The following is an 18,106-nucleotide window of genomic DNA, read 5'->3' as shown; positions in this document are numbered from 1 at the left end:
GGCAAGTGTTTATAGTAGCGCCATCCTGCTTGGCTCATGCTGCCCCCAGAGCTCATAGAGAGAATTTAAAGTCCGGGTTGATAGGCGGTCTTCAGGACAGCTTGTGGATAGTCTTAGGCCCTCAATCTCACACCCACACCAAAATTTGATAGGATAGGTCGTGTTAGTATTTCCATGGGTAGTTTTACGAGCCTAGTGACAATTTGACAAGACTTCTGCACCATGAATGTGAAAGAAAAACTCATGAGCACTTGAGTTCTCTCCTCTGTGGCCTTGGGAAATTGTTCGGATGAGAGCGAGTTCGTATGTCGGGGAGTTTGCATGTCAGGTAATGTGGAGGAGATCGTATGAAGGGGACTTTGGGTCGTATTTTAAAACATTTCGTCGCCCAAGTTCACATATTTGACATGGCTTTCGTAGGAGCTGTAGGCCTTTCCAGGGGTAGTTTTATGACCCTGGTGGTAGTTCGACCCTTCTTCTGTGCCATGAACCTTAAAAAACACTCATGAAGACCCGATTGATCCCCTCTTTGACCTTTAGAAATAGTCGATGTGGGAAAAATACAGCCCTTTGCACTGTGGCGAAACTATATGAGAAGGCGAACTAGTGGAGGGCGAGGCTGGATCAGATCGACCTCACCTCTGTCTCCGCTTTCTGTTTGTCTCAGGTTCTTTGAGGTCGCGTCTTGGTAGTGCGCGTTATTGGCCTGATTTCAGTTCTGTGTGTGAAGGAAACCCGCGGAATGAGTACAGCGCAGGGCTTAAAGGTGAAGAGCGATACTGGTCGTGAGGTATGAGTTTAGTTTATATCGCACTGTAAATATGTGTGCAGAGCGGAATCGATCACTTTGCTTCCGTGAAACTGAATATACACATAAACCACCGAAGCCCGGCGTCCATAAGTACACAAAATGTATTAGGTTATCCAGACTATTAGCATGTAAAGCAATATCGCTGTTAACATCGGAAACAAATTATTCCCGCCGTAAAATATATGATGTTCGGGATTACTGCTACGCAAGAAGATAGACGCTACTGCATGCGAATCTGTTGTGTTCGTGTTTTCATGGAATTCGTTTTTTGTCGAGTCTGTTTTGCAAGGTCTGTGTTGAGTTGCTGCAGCGAACCTCATACGCCTCGCATTCTTGAGTCTTTTTTTCATAAGCTTCAAGAATGTTTGTTAGCGCGTTACCAAGTGATATTCTGAGGGGACACGAACCCAACCTCTGCTTAATCTACGTCTCCTGCAGCGATCCTCATACACCTGACATTCTTTAGTCCTTTTTTTATAAGCTTCAAGAATGTTTGTTAGCGCGTTACCCAGTGATATTCTGAGGGGACACGAACCCAACCTCTGCTTAATATACCTCTCCTGCTGCGATCCTTATACGTCAGGCATTCTTTAACTTTTATTTATAGGCTTCAAGAATTGTGTCGTTAGTGTGATACCCAATGAGACTCCGAAGGGACACGAGTTTGGGTGGAATTCGAGGGAGTCCAAGTCTCAGAACCCAACCTCTGTTCCATCTTCGTCTATTATTTTGCCGTTTTTTGCTAGACTTGATGAATTGATGTTTCTTAGTTTGGTAAGCAGCGATATTCTGAGGCGACACGAAATTGGGTGGAATTTAAGGGAAGTGCAAATCGCAGAACCCAACCTCTGTTCCATCTTCGTCTATTATTTTGCCTTTTTTTACTAAACTTGATGAATTGATGCTTGTCAGTGTGGTACGCAGTGTTATTCTGAGGCGACACGAGGCTGGGTGGAATTCAAGGGTAGTGCGAGTCTCAGAACCCAACCTCACCTTCGGCTTCGTCTCCTGTTGTATTGAATGTGGTGGTCGCATGTCCTATCTGCCGGACGAGCAATACAGACGCACTACAGTATACAGACCGTCAATTTACACCACCACGTCGATGTCAGCTTAAGTAATGTAGGCAGTCAATCACATGCACCCAGCGAATACGTGTTTGCGACAGGAATACGCGAAACACCTCTGCTAACAAGGGTGGAGTTGTAAAATACGTGAATTAAGTAGCAATATGTATTTTCAATTTCGTGTTCTGACTTTTTTTTTCTCGTTTCCACGTTTTCTACACCCACGCGGGGTTACAATAAGCTGTTACGAGGAAAGAGAAGAAAATAAATAAGAGAAAATACTGAATAGCAATGAGACGCGAGTTTGAATTATTATCAGTATTTTATAGCATTTAATTCCCTTTACCCTTATGTAGTTAGGTGATTATATATGTAAGGATCTATCAATTTATCTATCTGTCTGTATCTGTATATATCTATCATTTAGGGCGTATTTATCTGTCTATCTACCTATATTATGTATCAAGCTGTCCTTCTATCTATATCTACCTCTATCTCTATCTTTTATTAATCTGTATCTTCTCTGTCTCTCTTTATGAACACAATAGTAAACGTGTAATATGTTCAGTGGTTATCTATATCTACTCTATATATTGTATCTGTCTGTCTATGTGTGTGTGTGTGTGTGTGTGTGTGTGTGTGTATACATTTATCTATCCATATACACACACTGGGACCCAGAGCAGCACACAAGTGTTTAATATGGTGAGTGGCTGCGGTGATCGATGGTGGCCGCGGCGGCGTTATGAAGGTTGTCTGCGGCGCCGTGACTAATGGGAGCGTCATCAAGCAGCAGCGGAGCGCGGGAAGCGGCGCCCACACGCCACACGCGGGCACGAGACACACGCCCTGCCCCACGCCTACCGCAGTGCTTGTGAGACTTGCAAAGGGTACTGAAAACACCTCTTATTACGATGTGACAGACATGGGGGAATGTGTTATCTACAGTAAAGAAAGCAGCCCAAGGGGGGAGGCGGTGGCTGAGTGGTTAGCGTGACGCCGCCGAGTCTAGGAGGACGTGAGTTCGCTCCCCACCCGGTGCCACAAGCTGGGATTTTTCAGTCCTCGCCGAGTGGCCTAAAACTACCCACATGCTGTCCAGAAGACCACCTATCAACCCGGACTCTAGATTCTCTGATGAGCTCCGGGGGGGGGGCATGAGCCAAGCAAGATGGCATCACTATAACCACTTGCCAGCGCCACAACGGTCTGGGGCCGAGTATCAGGCCCCACCAAGAAAGCCTACCGGAGCTATAGGCGAAACGTAAAAAAGAGTGCAAAAGCAAGAAACCCTCGCTAAGCGCTGCACTTATAAAAGTAAACAGCAATAAGTGGCCAGCGGAGAGGTCAATAGCCAGCAAACACCTGTAGTTAATAGCTGTTTACTTCCGTGTCTGTCCGTTTGTCTACATTAATGCAGGTGTGTGAGTGTTCATGTATGCATGTATAAATGATTATGTGTATGTATATTTGTATGCAGAAGTGAACATGCTGAATTTCCGGAAAGAACTATTAAAAAAATCATGAACACATTTTTCAAGAACAGCGATCAGGTAATGGAACACAGAAGCATTTATGGAGAGCCGATGAATAAAACTTGACTATCCTAAATGTAACATCGGACATTGCCACTCGCATGTCCCAGAGCAAACAATTAAAGTCCGCCAACGAATAGTCTCTTCTTGGTAAATGTCACGCTTCGATCCTGTTAAATTTACGGACATCACAAACTTTCCCGTGATAAGTTACGTGAGGTCGTTCAACTCTAACTCATCCCTCTCTGGTTCTTACTGTCATATATTTGCGCTTCTTTATGAGGTCTTTTATCATCTTTATTAGTTTACTGTTGATGTTCACTGGTGGCTTTTTTTTTTTGTCCTGCTTCGTCTGGTTCTGGGGGCTTCGTGGTGCAGTGGTTAGCACACTCGGCTCACAATCGAGAGAGCCCGGGTTCGATTCCCGAGCGGAGTGGAAAAATTTGGGCGGCTTTTCCGATACCCTACGCCCCTGTCCACCCAGCAGTGAATGGGTACCAGGTATTAATCGGGGGTAGTGTCCCGTCTCCTGGGGTCTGTTCCCTTCTCCTATAATTCCTTCCCCTCCTGTCTCTCTCCGGCATATGACCACAGATGTTGCGCCGACTAAACGAAACTTTCCAACTTCTTCTGCTGCTTTCATTACGATTTAAGATACTCTCATGCCCTTAGGAGGATGCGTATGTGTGTATGTTTTTGGATTCTGTTCGAGGATAGAAAAAGAAGGAAGGGAATAGAGAAAGGAGTGAATAAGGAAGGTAGGGAGGATTGGAAAGGGAGCAGAAGGAAGGAAGGAATGGAAGGAGAGAAAAATGAAGGGAGGGAGGAAAGGAAGGAGAGAGTAAGGAAGAAAGGGAGAAAAGGAAAGAGAATAAGAGAGAAACACAGCAAAGGAAGAAGAAAATACGGAAGGAAGGAGGAAAGGAAGGAGAAGGAAGGAAGACAGCAAAGGAGAGAGAGAATGTACGTAACTTTGTAAACACACACACCCACACGCACACGCACACACACACACACACACACACACACACACACACACACACACACACACACACACACACACACACACACACACACACACACACTTATTAGCTAGAAGAAAAAACGTTGCGCCTTTGTTCATAATTCAACGATTTCTCTGATTCCAAACTGCCTCTTTTTTTCTCTGTTTAGACACTTTTTCATGTTTTTTTTTTCCTTCACTGAGCATTGTTGAACGGCAGCCATTGAACGTTTTTATTGATATTAAGAACAACACTCTTTATCCTTCATTCTCTGTAAATCATAATCAATTTTTATTGCGTTCTTTTCGAAACTCATCTTTTATATTTACGGCTAACGCAGGAGATTAATATATAGTGTAGCTTTTCCACACATATATATAGAGTTATACATACACATCTATGGCATCCAGGTAGAGCAAGCGGTGACTTTCTATATCTATCTATCTATCTATCTATCTATTTATCTATCTATCTATCTATCCATCTATCCATCTCTCTCACTTTATATCTGTCTTTTTCTCCCACACAACCTCTCTATATCTATCCATCTCTCAATTATATCTATGTTTCTCTCTACCTCTCTATCTATCTATGTCTCTCTATCTCTCTCCTTTACCCTTTCCCTCTCTCTCTTCCTCCCTCCCCACGCTTCCCTACTAAACCCTCTAAGTCAGTCTTCAAAACATGTCAACCAGCGTTTAGGTCCAGCACGCGGCGGCCTCTATAGCTGCGGCCTTACTAACGTGACATCTACTAAGCGGACACGTAAACAAGGCTTCTGAGAGTCCCTTCCTTGCTATGGTACCACTTAAGGGCTGTTGTGGTTGTGTGTTGCAGGGTACCGAGCTGTGACCTACGCTGTTTGACTTATAAATCGTTTAGTTTACACACACACACACACACACACTTACTCACTACAAACAACCCTCGACATACACACATACACACACACACATACAGACTTCACTCCCCTCACACACACACAGAGATATAACGTGCCCTGGACATAACGGGAACCAATTACGAGCTTTGTTATCTTTCTGGGGCTGAAGAAATGATGGAGGGAGGGAGGGCGCGGGATCTTCTGGCGCTCCCCTTCCTTTCTGTCTTGTAAGAGCTCACGAGGCCGCTGTCTTTGTCACGCGAGTGTGTGTGTGTGTGTGTGTGTGTGTGTGTGTGTGTTACTAACGCTCGGTTAAATAGGAATAGTGTCAGAAGTCGTGGTAGAAATGGTAGTAGTAATAGTAGTAGTAGTAGTAGGAGGAGGAGGAGGAAGAGAGGGAGAAGAAGGAGGAGGAGGAGGAGGAGGAGGAGGACTAGGAGGAGGAGTAAAAGTAGTAGTAGTAGTAGTAGTAGTAGTAGTAGTAGTAGTAGTAGTAGTAGTAGTAGTAGTAGTAGTAGTAGTAGTAGTAGTAGTAATAGTAGTAGTAGTAGTAGTAGTAGTAGTAGTAGTAGTAGTAATAGTAGTAGTAGTAGTAGTAGTAGTAGTAGTAGTAGTAGTAGTAGTAGTAGTAGTAGTAGTAGTAGTAGTAGTAATAGTAGTAGTAGTAGTAGTAGTAGTAGTAGTAGTTAAGAATAATATGTGTAGGAAGGTTTGTAATATTAAATAAAGATGGTTGTCGGCCACAGTCATTGGCGGGGTGGGGCCAATGAATTGCTTTGTGAAAGGATATGAGAGAATATACCGCTCACAACGCAACTCTAATAGATGGAGGCCCGTTGAAAAGGTAGTAGTAGTAGTAGTAGTAGTAGTAGTAATATCCATTGTTATTATCGTATAGTAATGAATAATCAGAGCGTTTGTTTGTTTCCTAGTATATTATGTATGAGTAATTTCATGCATTTACAACTCTCCATTTAGTGTTGCTGCGTGAAACGATGAATTACTGTTCCTTTAACCATAAATTGCTGTTGCACTGAACGATGATAATTGGCGTTATGTTGAGCGATAAATTCACGAAGTTTTTAACACACACGAGGGCTTGAGGAGCGGCGAGGGGCGTGTGTCTCTGCCCCGCCCCTGCACACCCGTGGTTGGTACTGTATAGGACAAGATCAAGAGAATAGACGGTAAATTCTGTTGATCTTGGTACAGGGTATAGTCAGACGCAGCCACGCCCCTTCCTCCCCATCTCCCCTATTCCTCCCTCTTCTCCCCTCTCCACTCCCCTCCACCGCCCCTATCCCCTTCTACCCCTCTTCTTCCCCCCTCCCCTTTCCCAACAAAGGCATTTGAACTCCCCACCCCCGAAAAATCTCTCTCTCTCTCTCTCTCTCTCTCTCTCTCTCTCTCTCTCTCTCTCTCTCTCTCTCTCTCTCTCTCTCTCTCTCTCTCACACATCATATATTTGCAGAGGCCGAACAGATCAGTCGGGTTCTATTGAGTATACTTTTTAGGTTCGTGGTACAGAAGAAGGGTCAAACTATCAGAGGGGTCATAAAACTACCCCTGGAAATACCCCAAACTCTAAGGAAGCCCTGTTAAATGTTTGTGCCTGAACGCCAAATTGTGTTTAAAAGTACGGTCGCGTGTGTCTTGTTCAGCAACCAACGCTACTGTACTTTCTCTCCTCCTCCTTCATTACGCGAAGGTTCCTTTAGCACACAGCAATACACGCAAGATTGTTAGCACATGTAGATGTTGTTGTTGTACAGTTTATAAGTACGAAGACATTCATATCTAGTTAATTTAGCCTAATATAATGAAAGTCGCGAAGTGTTTTATGACTTCAGTTGGTGAATTAAGCTTTGGATGTCACGAAAGAAAATGAGATTATATGCATTTTTTCCATTTCTTGCAATACGTTTTTTATCTAGTACGACATTATTCTACTCCAAAGTAAAGTATTTTATAGTTTAAATCGACACGTTAAGCTTCGTATATCGGCAAAACGTTAAGACTTTAAGCTATGAATTACAACCGTTGCAGAATATGTTGGCAAACGTCGCATTCGAGGAAAATTGATCGAATGTTTCAAAATACGCAATGGTTATACGAACGTGCTTCTGATCGTAAAGTTCATAATACTCACTGGTTTTACGAATGTGCATCCAATCGTAAACTGGTTCCTAAGAAAATACAGTGTGAAATTCGTAAACTGGTCTAAGAAATCATGGTGTGAAATTCGTAAACTGGTCTAAGAAATCATCGTGTGAAATTCGTAAACTGGTCTAAGAAATCATGGTGTGAAATTCGTAAACTGGTCTAAGAAATCATGGTGTGAAATTCGTAAACTGGTCTAAGAAATCATGGTGTAAAACTCGTAAACTGGTCTAAGAAATCATGGTGTGAAATTCGTAAACTGGTCTAAGAAATCATGGTGTGAAATTCGTAAACTGGTCTAAGAAATCATGGTGTGAAATTCGTAAACTGGTCTAAGAAATCATGGTGTGAAATTCGTAAACTGGTCTAAGAAATCAAAGTGTGAAATTCGTAAACTGGTCTCTAAGAAAATGCTGTAGAAAATTCGTAAACTAAGCCAAGAAAATACAGTGGAAAATCGATTTATGCGGTTATGCGGACCTTGAAATATATATATAAAAAAAATATCCCGGTCGTGAGAAAACATGTGCGTAAGCCAAGGCGAAAGTTAAGCTCATGTGTTGAAATGCATGAGCCAAGGTGCGTCGGAAACCCCCGGAGGCTCCCAATTCAGGTAAGGTGGACAGAGCGAGACAGAGCGAGAGAGAGGGAGAGATCGGTGCATTGCCATCACAAAGGGGGCGGCGGTGGGGTGGGGGGTGACTCAGTTGACAGGGCTGAGGCGGCGCGGCAGGCGGTCCTTGTTAGGGGGTGAGCGATGGGTGGCAGGGACCAAAGGAGACGACCCAGTGAACGAGATGCTGGGACTTGGAGAACAGGAGGGAGCTTCGACATTTCGGCGCCCAAGCACACATATTTGACAAGGCTTTCATATGAGTTGTGGGCATTTCCAGGGGTGGTTTTATGACCCAGGTGGTAGTCTGACCCTTCTTCTGTATCATGAACCTAAAGAAACACTTAATAGAACCCGATTTCTTTCCTTTTTGTGCTTTGAAAATAGTTGCTGTTAAGTGTGGAAGCATATTCTTAATTTCCTTGCCCAATCACACATATTTGACAAGGCTTTCGTAGGAGTTTTGCGCATTTCCATGGGTGGTTTTATGACCCAGGTGAGAGTTTGACCCTTCTTCTGTACCGTGAACCTAAAATACCACTCATAAGAACCCGACTGATTATATTTTTGGCCTTTGGAAATAGTTGATGTAGGAGGTGGAGGCGTCTGATAATACCGACTCTGGAAATGGACGGCGGTGCTGGACGGAGAAGGAGTGTGTTGAGGGACCGAGAAAGACGACTACGGGGCTGGAACGCTAGAATGGAAGGCAAATCAATGCTCTTAGGGCGGTCGTTGAAGGTTTTGAGTCTGTGATAAGGACGCGGGGGAGCTAGGAATTCATGGCAGTGCTAGACGGATAAGGAGTGTGTTGAGGGACCGAGAAAGACGACTACGGGGCTGGAACGCTAGAATGGAAGGCAAATCAATGCTCTTAGGGCGGTCGTTGAAGGTTTTGAGTCTGTGATAAGGACGCAGGGGAGCTGGGAATGCATGGCAGTGCTAGACGGATAAGGAGTGTGTTGAGGGCCCGAGAAAGACGACTACGGGGCTGGAACGCTAGCATGGAAGGCAAATCAATGCTCTTCAGGCGCCGTTGAAGGTTTTGAGTCTGTGATAAGGGTGCGGGGGGTGCTGGGAATGCATGGCGGTGCTAGATACGGTGCTAGACAGAGATGGAGTGTGTTAAGGGGCCGAGAAAGACAACTACGGGGCTGGAACGCTAGCATGGAAGGCAAATCAATGCTCTTAGGGCGGTTGTTGATGGTTTTGAGTCCGTGATAAGAACGCGACTCGCAAGCTGTGCACAATGGGAAAATGGGCCGCGGGTGTAAGTAAGAATGGCTTTAGGCTGGCGGGAGAGGCGCCTGGAAGCGTGCAAATGCCTCGCGCTGTGCCGGGAGGGAACGAGACTCACGGGGAAACTTTTGGCCCATATTCGCTGCCTGCAACCTTTGGCCTTTGTGCATGGAGAACCCCAGGTGTTGCTTCGGGGTCAATATCCTTAGCAGGCATTGTCTCTGCGTCTCTCCTCCCTCCTCTCTCGCTCCCTCTCTCTGATTGTCTCCTGATGGGGGCTTTGAAGCGGCTTTACCACTCCCGTGTGCACGACCACGCCGACGTTTCACGGGCGCGTCTGGGAGTAATTTCATCAGCAGAATAGTGGAGGCGCGCCGACAGTCTCCGTTGAGTAATTACCGAGCTTCCTCACATCTCTCGCGGATATTGAAGTAGCGGCTCCTCCTCCTCCTCGGGCTCAGGCAAGACTTCGGGAATCGATGATCAGTTAGCCTGACTCCTCTGAGGTCGCCGGATACCGATATATCTCGCGCGGCCAAGACAATTCGCGGGGAAGCCTCCGAACTCCCATCCTGTTAGCGCCAAGGAGAGGGCGAGACAGATAGAGAAAGGGAGAGAGAGACAGACACAGACAGAGGGAGAGAAATAGATAGATAAAGGGAGAAAGGGAGGATGACAGATAACCAGACAGAGAAGGGGAGAGAGGAGGCGGGGCGAAGAAGAGAAAGGAAACAGATTGATAGACAGAGAGAGAAAGAAAGGAAGAGAAAGAAAAAGACACAGACAGAGAGAGAAAACAAGTAGCAAGAAACGAGTTGATGGAGAGAAAGGAAAATAAACAGACAAATAGAGAGAGAGAAAGGGAAAGAGAGACAGAGAGACAGAGAGAAAGGGAGGGAAAGAGACAGGCACAGACAGACACAGAGCTCGGAAAACAAGTCCCCAATGAAAGAGCGGATGTGCTGTGAAATATAGCTCCTGGGAAATGTTGATTCGAGGCACGTGTGATCTCGGCCGCCCATCGACCCGCTTACACCACCGGGCGGCTACGAGGAGAGCGATTTATCGTCGTTTTGGGCGAGTGTAAGAGGCGAAACGGTCTTGTCTGGCGAGGCGAGGCTGAGGGTGATATATGAGACGCTTGGAGGGATGGTGAGGGGAAGGTTGTAAGCGCCATATTCTTAAGCATTTGGCAAGGCTTTCGTGGGAGTTGTGAGCGTTTCCAGGGGTGGTTTTATGACCCTGGTGGTAATCTGACCCTTCCTCCGTACCGTGAACCTAAAGAAGCGGTCATTATAATCCTTCTTCTGTACCGTGAATCTAAAGAAACACTCATTATAATCCTTCTGTACCGTGAATCTAAAGAAAACTCATAATCCTACTTATGTGCCGTGAATCTAAAGAAACACTCATTAGAACCCTATTGATTTTCTTTTCTATCTTGGGAAAAAGTTTATGTAGGAGGTGGAAGCATATTCTTAAACACTTCCTCGCTTAAACACATATGACAAGGCTTTCGGAGGAGTGGTAGGCATTTCCAGGGGTAGTTTTATGACCCTGGTGGTAGTCTGACCTTTCCTCTGTACCGTGAACCTAAAGAAACACTCATTAGAAGCATATTCTTAAACATTTCCTCGCTTAAGCACATATGACAAGGCTTTCGGAGGAGTGGTAGGCATTTCCAGGGGTAGTTTTATGACCCTGGTGGTAGTCTGACCTTTCCTCTGTACCGTGAACCTAAAGAAACACTCATTAGAACCCGACTGATCTCCTTTTTCGCCTTTGGAAACAGTTGAGGTGAGGGAAGGAGGCGTTTGAGAATTCGAACCTAAGGACTTTTTTCCCTATCATTATCCGCCGTCGAAATTATGTACCGCGGAATTAAGATGTGTAATTATCAGAGAGAGAGAGAGAGAGAGAGAGAGAGAGAGAGAGAGTGAGAGTGAGAGTGAGGATGCGTTGCTATATATAGAGGTGATGGAGGGGTCGGAAAAATGTGTAATTTGAGAAACTGGAAGACGAGAAGAAGTACGAGGAAGAGAGAAAAAACAGAGAAATAAAAGGAGGAAAAGAAGGAGAGGGAAAAGAAGGAGGAAGAGGAAGAGAAGGAAGGAGGAAGGAAAACAAAACGACGAAAGAAGAAGAATTGAATGAGGAAAAGAAGAATATAGGAGAAAAAAAAATAATATGAGGAAGAGGAGAGAGAGAAATAGATGAATAGAAATAGAAAAAGGAGATTAAAGAACAGTGAATTAAAATAAAAGTAAAGAAAATAGAAAATGCAAGAAGGAATAAAAGGAGGAGGAGGAGGAGGAGGAGGAAAGGAGAGACAATGAATAAAATTAAAAAAAGCGAAGGAAACGGAGGAGGAAGAAGCCGAAAAAAAGGAGGAGAAATAGAGAAGACAAGAAAAGAGGAGGAGGAGGAGGAGGAGGAGGAGGAAGAGAAGGAGAACTAATAAGAGAAACAGAAGATGTCGGAAATTTAAGAAGGAGGAAGAGAAGGAAGAAGAAGGAAAAGAAGCAGAGGAGGAGGAGGAAGAAAAGGAAGAGGAGGAGGAGGAGGAGGAGGAGGAGGAAATAGAAGGAGAAAAGTGAAAAGAAGGAACAGGAAAAAAGAAAAAAAAACTTGTATTAAAAAGTATAAAGAGAACGAGGAGAAGGAATACACAGGAATACATAGGAACACACAGGAACACACAGGAACACACAGGAATACATAGGAATACACAGGAACACACAGGAATACGCAGGAATACATAGGAATACACAGGAATACAAAGGAAGAACAAACACCGGAAGACCTGTCAGAAGAAGAAGAGGAAGACGAAGGAGGAAGACGATGAGGAAGAAGACAAGGAAGAGAAGGAAGAAGAGAAGGAGGAGGAGGAGGAGGAGGAGGAGGAGGAGGAGGAGGAGGAGGAGGAGGAGGAGGAGCAGAAGTAAGTGCGGGGGAGAGTGTGTGTTGAGCGCGCGAGGCGGAACAGGAAAATATTGAGCGACCCGGTGACGCGAGGAACACCCTGACGCGGCGCATGACGAACACACGCACACACGCACAGAGGGGCGTGTGTGCGTGTGTGTGTGTGTGTGTGTGTGTGTGTTGAGGGGGGGGTAGGGGGTAAAGGGGGGCAGGTGCTGTCTCTTCTATCTCTTCCCTTCCCTTCCCTTGCCTTGCCTTGCCTTCCCTTCCCTTCGCTTCCCTTCCCTTCCTTTCGCTTCCCCTCCCTTCCTTTCGCTTCCCTTCCCTTCCCTTCCCTTGCCTTCCCTTTCCTTCCCTTCCCTTCCCTTTCCTTCCCTTCCCTTCCCTTCCCTTGCCTTGCCTTGCCTTCCCTTCCCTTCCCTTGCCTTCCCTTCCCTTCCCTTCCCTTCCCTTCCCTTCCCTTCCCTTACTTTCCTTTCCCTTCCTTTTTTATGTGTCTTTAATATCTCTCTGTTTTTCGCTGTTTGTGTATGTGTTTGTTTGTTAATCTATCTATCTATCTATCTATCTATCTCTCTCTCTCTCTCTCTCTCTCTCTCTCTCTCTCTCTCTCTCTCTCTCTCTCTCTCTCTCTCTCTCTCTCTCTCTCTCTCTCTTCTCTCCTCCTCCTCCTCCTCCTCCTCCTCCTCCGCCTCCTCCTCCTCCTCCTCCTCCTCCTCCTCTTCCCTCGTAATTGATTCGTCCATTGATTAACACATCAGATAATCGATAAGCCTGTTAATAAAGTAATGAAAACCTTCGCCCAAACTTACTTTTTTCTCACTTATTTACTTATTTACTTCACTGTTTGTCTCTCTCGCTTCTATTTTACTTAATACTTTTTACTCCTATTTTATTTTCCTTTTTTTTTGCTGCATTTTCTTTACTTTTTTTTACTTTCTTTAATATATTTTCTTTCTTTCTTTATTTTCCTGACTTTATTTTTATCTTTTTACTTTATTTTCTTTCAATATTTTCTTTGTTACTTATTTTCTTCATTCTCTTTAGGTTCATATTTTTCTACTTCCTTTCCTTTTTTTAATTTACTTTCTTAATCTACTTTCCATACGTTTTTCTGCTACTTATTATTAATCTACTTCTTGTAACTTATTTCACAGTCTTTCGCTCTTCTCTTTATCTCTCGTTTTATTTATATTTATTTATTTATTTATTTATTAACTTTTTTTTTTTTTTGTGTGTGTGTGTTATGATCTTCTATCCCGATACTGTTTGGTTATATATTCATTGATCGGTAGTTTTTTTTACATTCATCTTCTTTTTCTAGTTTTTTTTATGTGAGTTTTTCTATTTTCATTTCTTCCTCTTCTGATACGATCCCACCTCCGTCCCTTCCTTTTCCTTCCTTCCTTTTCCTTTCCTTTCCCTTCCTTCATATTCAGTTCCTTTCCTTTCCCTTCCCTTCCTTTATATTCCTTTCCTTTCCTTTCCCCTCCTTTATATTCCTTTCCCTTCCCTTGTCTTCCCTTCCCTTCCCTTCTCTTCCTTTCCATTCCTATCCCTTTCCCTCCCCCCCCTTCCTTTCCCCTCCATTTCTTTCCCCTCCCTTCCCTTCCCTTCCCTTTCCTTCCCTTCCTATCCCTTCATTTCCTTTCATGTCCCTCCTTTTCCCTTCCCTTCTCTTACTTTCCCTTCTAATCCCTTCCATTCCCTTCTCTTGTCTTCCTTTCCCTTTTCTTCCCTCCCTTTAAACATCCTTCTTATCCCATCCTTCCCTTTCCTTTATCCCTTTGGCCAATCCCCTCTCCTTCCCTTCCCTTCTCTTCCCCTCCAATGCCTTACTCCTTTCTTTCTCTCCTTTCCCTTCCCTGCCAGCCACCCTACTTCTAATTCCCTCTCCCTTGAGCCAACTCCGTCTCCATCATTTCCATTCCCTTCCCTTCCTTTCCCTTCCATTCCCTTTAGAGTAGTCCCCTTCCCCCTCTCTACCTGCACCATCCCTTCCCCTCTCTGCAACCCTTCCCCTCTGACTCCCTTCCTTCCCTTCCCTCCACGGTCGAACCCTTCACTCTACACCCTTCCCCTCCCTCCCCGCTCCCGACTACTCACCATTCTCCACGCGACAGTGCAGGGTGAGGGATGAGCCAACGGGGTAAGGGCCGATGACGCCGCTGACCTCGACCCCCGCCTCGCCCACCACTCGCACGCGCTTGGGGGGAACTGCACCGGGAGGGGAGGAAAGAAGGAAGGAAGGATTAGTTGTCTCTCAGCACTCGAGACACGGTACCTTGATACACATATGCTCCAGGGGGGAAAGAAAGGATTAGCTAGTTATCAGGACACTTCTCCTCCCGAAATTGACCTCTCTTTCGGCCCTCTCAGCATACACAATACACGGGAGCTTCATACACACACAAGCGTCTGTTTTTTAAGTCACATAAGCTATTAGTCACTTAAATGATTGATTTGTCATTTAGATCTTTTTTTTCAATTCTTGTGTTTTTTGTTACTTTTTACGAGTGAGTTTGTAATGAATCGAATTAGCTCTGTGGAAATCCAACTCTTCTAACCACGTCCCTAAAATGGAATTAGAAAGCCAAATTAGCCACTTAGCTGTTAATAATATGTTAGTAATATCCTAAGATTGATGTTAAAGGGAGGAGGAAAAGGGAAAGGAAGGCAAGAGAAGGGAATGGAAGGGAACAGAAGGGAAAGTAAGGGAAGGGAAGGGAAGGGAAGGGAACGGAATGAAAGGGAAGGGATGGGAAGGGAAGGGGAAGGAAGACAAGAAAAGGGAATGGAAGGGAATAGAAGGGAAAATAAAGGAAGGGAATGGAACGGAATGGAATGAAATGGAAGGGAAGGGAAGGGAAGGGAAGGGAAGGGAAGGGAATAGAAGGGAAAGTAAGGGAAGGGAAGGGAACGGAATGGAAGGGAAGGGAAGGGAAGGGATGGGAAAGGAGAGAAAGGGAATAGAAAGGGACGGATTGTAAAGTAAAGAAAAGGAAAGGAAAGGGAAGGAAAGGAAAAGGACGGAGGTGAGGTCGTATCAGAAGCGAAAGATGTGAAAAAAAAGAAAAAGAAAAAAACACAGATAAAAGAAACTAGAAAAAGAAGATGAGTAAAAACCACCGATTAAAGACCTTTCATCGCAAGGGACTGTCTCGCTTTCCTTCTAGTCCCTTCAAGTTATAAGAACATAAGAACGTAAGGAGTCTACAAGAGGCCATGTCCCCGTATTAGACACCTGTTCCTTACCTACAGATCAGCTGATGGTATGTGTAAGATTAGCTCAACAGTCCCGGTACAAGAGGCCATGTCCCCGTATTAGACAGCTGTTCCTTACCTACAGATCAGCTGACAGACGCGTGGATGGTATGTGCAAGTTCGTGAATAAAGATTAGCTCAACAGTCCCGGTACAAGAGGCCATGTCCCCGTATTAGACACCTGTTCCTTACCTATACAGACCAGCTGACAGACGGGTGGATGGTATGTGCAAGTTAGTGAATAAAGATTAGCTCAACAGTCCCGGTTACGTGCCTCGTGGATGACTATCAGTGGTTATAACGAAGGAGGTCATTTCATTGATTCCCTGCAGTGTGCGTGCGTGTGTCACATCCTTCATTCTTTAAGTCCTTTGACAACTCTATGAGAGGTTAAGAGTCAGGGCGAGGGGCGGACCAGCACACACACACACACACACACACACTGGGGAAGGGAGAGTAATGGGTTAGGGCGAGGGAGAAAAGACATGTATTCCCTCTTTCTCTACTGGTATATATGTTGAGTCCATTCTTGAACGGGGAAGGTTAGGTGAGGCTAGGTTTGATTAGGTTAGGTTTGGTTAGGTTAGGCTAGGTTAGGTTCGGTTAGGTTACGTTATGATTGGGTTAGGGTAGGTTAGGCTAGGTTAGGTTCGGTTAGGTTAGGTTAGGTTTGAGTGGGTTAGGTTTGGTTAGGTTAGGTTAGGTTTGGTTAGGTTAGGTTACGTTATGAGTGGGTTAGGGTGGATTAGGCTAGGTTAGGTTCGGTTAGGTTACGTTAGGATCAAGTGGGTTAGGTTTGGTTAGGTTAGGCTAGGTTTGGTTAGGTTAGGTTACGTTATGATTGGGTTAGGGTAGGTTTGGCTAGGTTAGGTTCGGTTAGGTTAGGTTAGGTTTGAATGGGTTAGGTTTGGTTAGGTTAGGCTAGGTTAGGTTCGGCTAGGTTTGAGTGGGTTAGGTTAGAGTTGGTTGTGTTAGGTTAGGTGCAATTGGGAGTTGGGGGTAATTTTGAGTGGGAATCACAATGAGAGTATCCTCCAGAGTCCCCAATGGTTAGTTTCGAAGCCTCAACCAAGCGCCTTTACTCTGGGACCACATAGCCGTAGAGAGATTGGGAATAAGCAAGCCTGGACAAGGGACGCACCGATGACGTTGAGCTGCACGCGGACGTTCCTGGTGGGGTGGATGTCGTAGTCCACACGGCAGCGGTACAGGTCCTGGTCCGAGGCACGCACGGCCTCCAGCACCAGCCCAGGCGTGCGTCCCACCAGCTCCAGGAAGGCCCGCCCGCCCAAGGCCTTCTCGTCCGACCAGTGCTGTCCTCCCCGCACCGGCCCGTTCCGCCCGTCGATGCTGGACACAGAGCAAGAAAACTAACCTACCGCTGGCTAAGATCACGCCGAGGGTTATTAAGACGAGTGGAAGTGTGGCCTTATCATATTCCCTTCAGCCTGTAATCTGATGCACTTAACATATGCGAAGAGATACAAGTGAATTAAGCCTTATGATATTTCCTTTAGCTTGAAATCTGATCCACTTAAAAGAGATAGGAAAGCCGGGGGTCAAAAAAGTGTTTAGCCGGAAATTACAACACTGGAAAGAAATACAAATGCTGAGTGTTTGGACAAGGGAAAGTGTAGTTCAATGATATTACCTTTAGTATGAAATCTAATGTACTTAAAAGAGATAGGAGGAGATACAAGTGTGTGTAGCCTCGATATTTTCTTTAGCCTGAAATTACAACACTGAAAAGAAATACAAATGCTGAGTGTTTAGACAAGGGAAAGTGTAGTTCCATGATATAACCTTTAGTATGAACTCTGATCCACTTAAAAGATATAGGAAAGCCGAGGGTTAAAATATGTGATGGTATTTTCTTTAGTCTGAAATTACAACACTGAAAAGAAATACAAATGCTGAGTGTTTAGACAAAGGAAAGTGTAGCTCAATGATATTACCTTTAGTATGAACTCTGATGTACTTAAAAGAGATAGGAAGAGATACAAGTGTGTGTAGCCTCGATATTTTCTTTAGCCTGAAATTACAACATTGAAAAGATATACAAATGCTGAGTGTTTAGACAAAGAAAAGTGTAGCTCTATGATATTACCTTTAGTATGAAATCTGATGTACTTAAAAGCGATACGAAGAGATACAAGTGTGTGTAGCCTCGATATTTTCTTTAGCCTGAAATTACAACACTGAAAAGATATACAAATGCTGAGTGTTTAGACAAGGAAAAGTGTAGCTCAATGATATTACCTTTAGTATGAAACCCGATGTACTTAAAAGCGATACGAAGCGATTCAAGTGTGTGTAGCTATATTTTCTTTAGCTTGAAGGACTTAACAATGAACGTTTTCCTATTAACGGATGCGTTGTCTAAAACCATTTCGTGTGTTTGGTGGATACAGTTAAAGAAACACATATATACATACTTAATGTGCGTTTTCCTGTCCATGGCTAGCAGTGTTGTCAGATTTCCTCCCCTAGCCTATTATATTTACCTATTTCTAACCCAAAGACCGTCTCCTGCGCCTCAGTAACTAGATTAATTCATAGTTCTCATTAAAATGGTTAGGTATTGATGTCCTTTTGCGGTAGTTAAGCG

At 44.6% G+C, this 18,106-nt stretch overlaps 1 protein-coding gene across 1 annotated transcript in view; it reads right to left on the bottom strand.

Annotated features, from left to right (window-relative positions):
- The window catches only part of LOC126988683 (nephrin-like), a 193,637-nt gene that overhangs the window by 65,378 nt on the left and 110,153 nt on the right, over positions 1-18,106 (bottom strand). Inside the window, exons 3-4 of the mRNA XM_050847037.1 lie at positions 16,640-16,848; positions 14,341-14,451 (exon numbers count right to left, since the gene is read on the bottom strand). Of these exons, the coding sequence (XP_050702994.1) occupies positions 14,341-14,451; positions 16,640-16,848 (320 nt within the window). The remainder of the gene's footprint in view (positions 1-14,340; positions 14,452-16,639; positions 16,849-18,106) is intronic.

This window comes from Eriocheir sinensis, chromosome 70 (genome assembly GCF_024679095.1).
Source record: "Eriocheir sinensis breed Jianghai 21 chromosome 70, ASM2467909v1, whole genome shotgun sequence".
Taxonomy (NCBI): domain Eukaryota; kingdom Metazoa; phylum Arthropoda; class Malacostraca; order Decapoda; family Varunidae; genus Eriocheir; species Eriocheir sinensis.
Note: the sequence above shows the minus strand (reverse complement) of the source record. Positions and strands in the feature narration are given on the sequence as shown.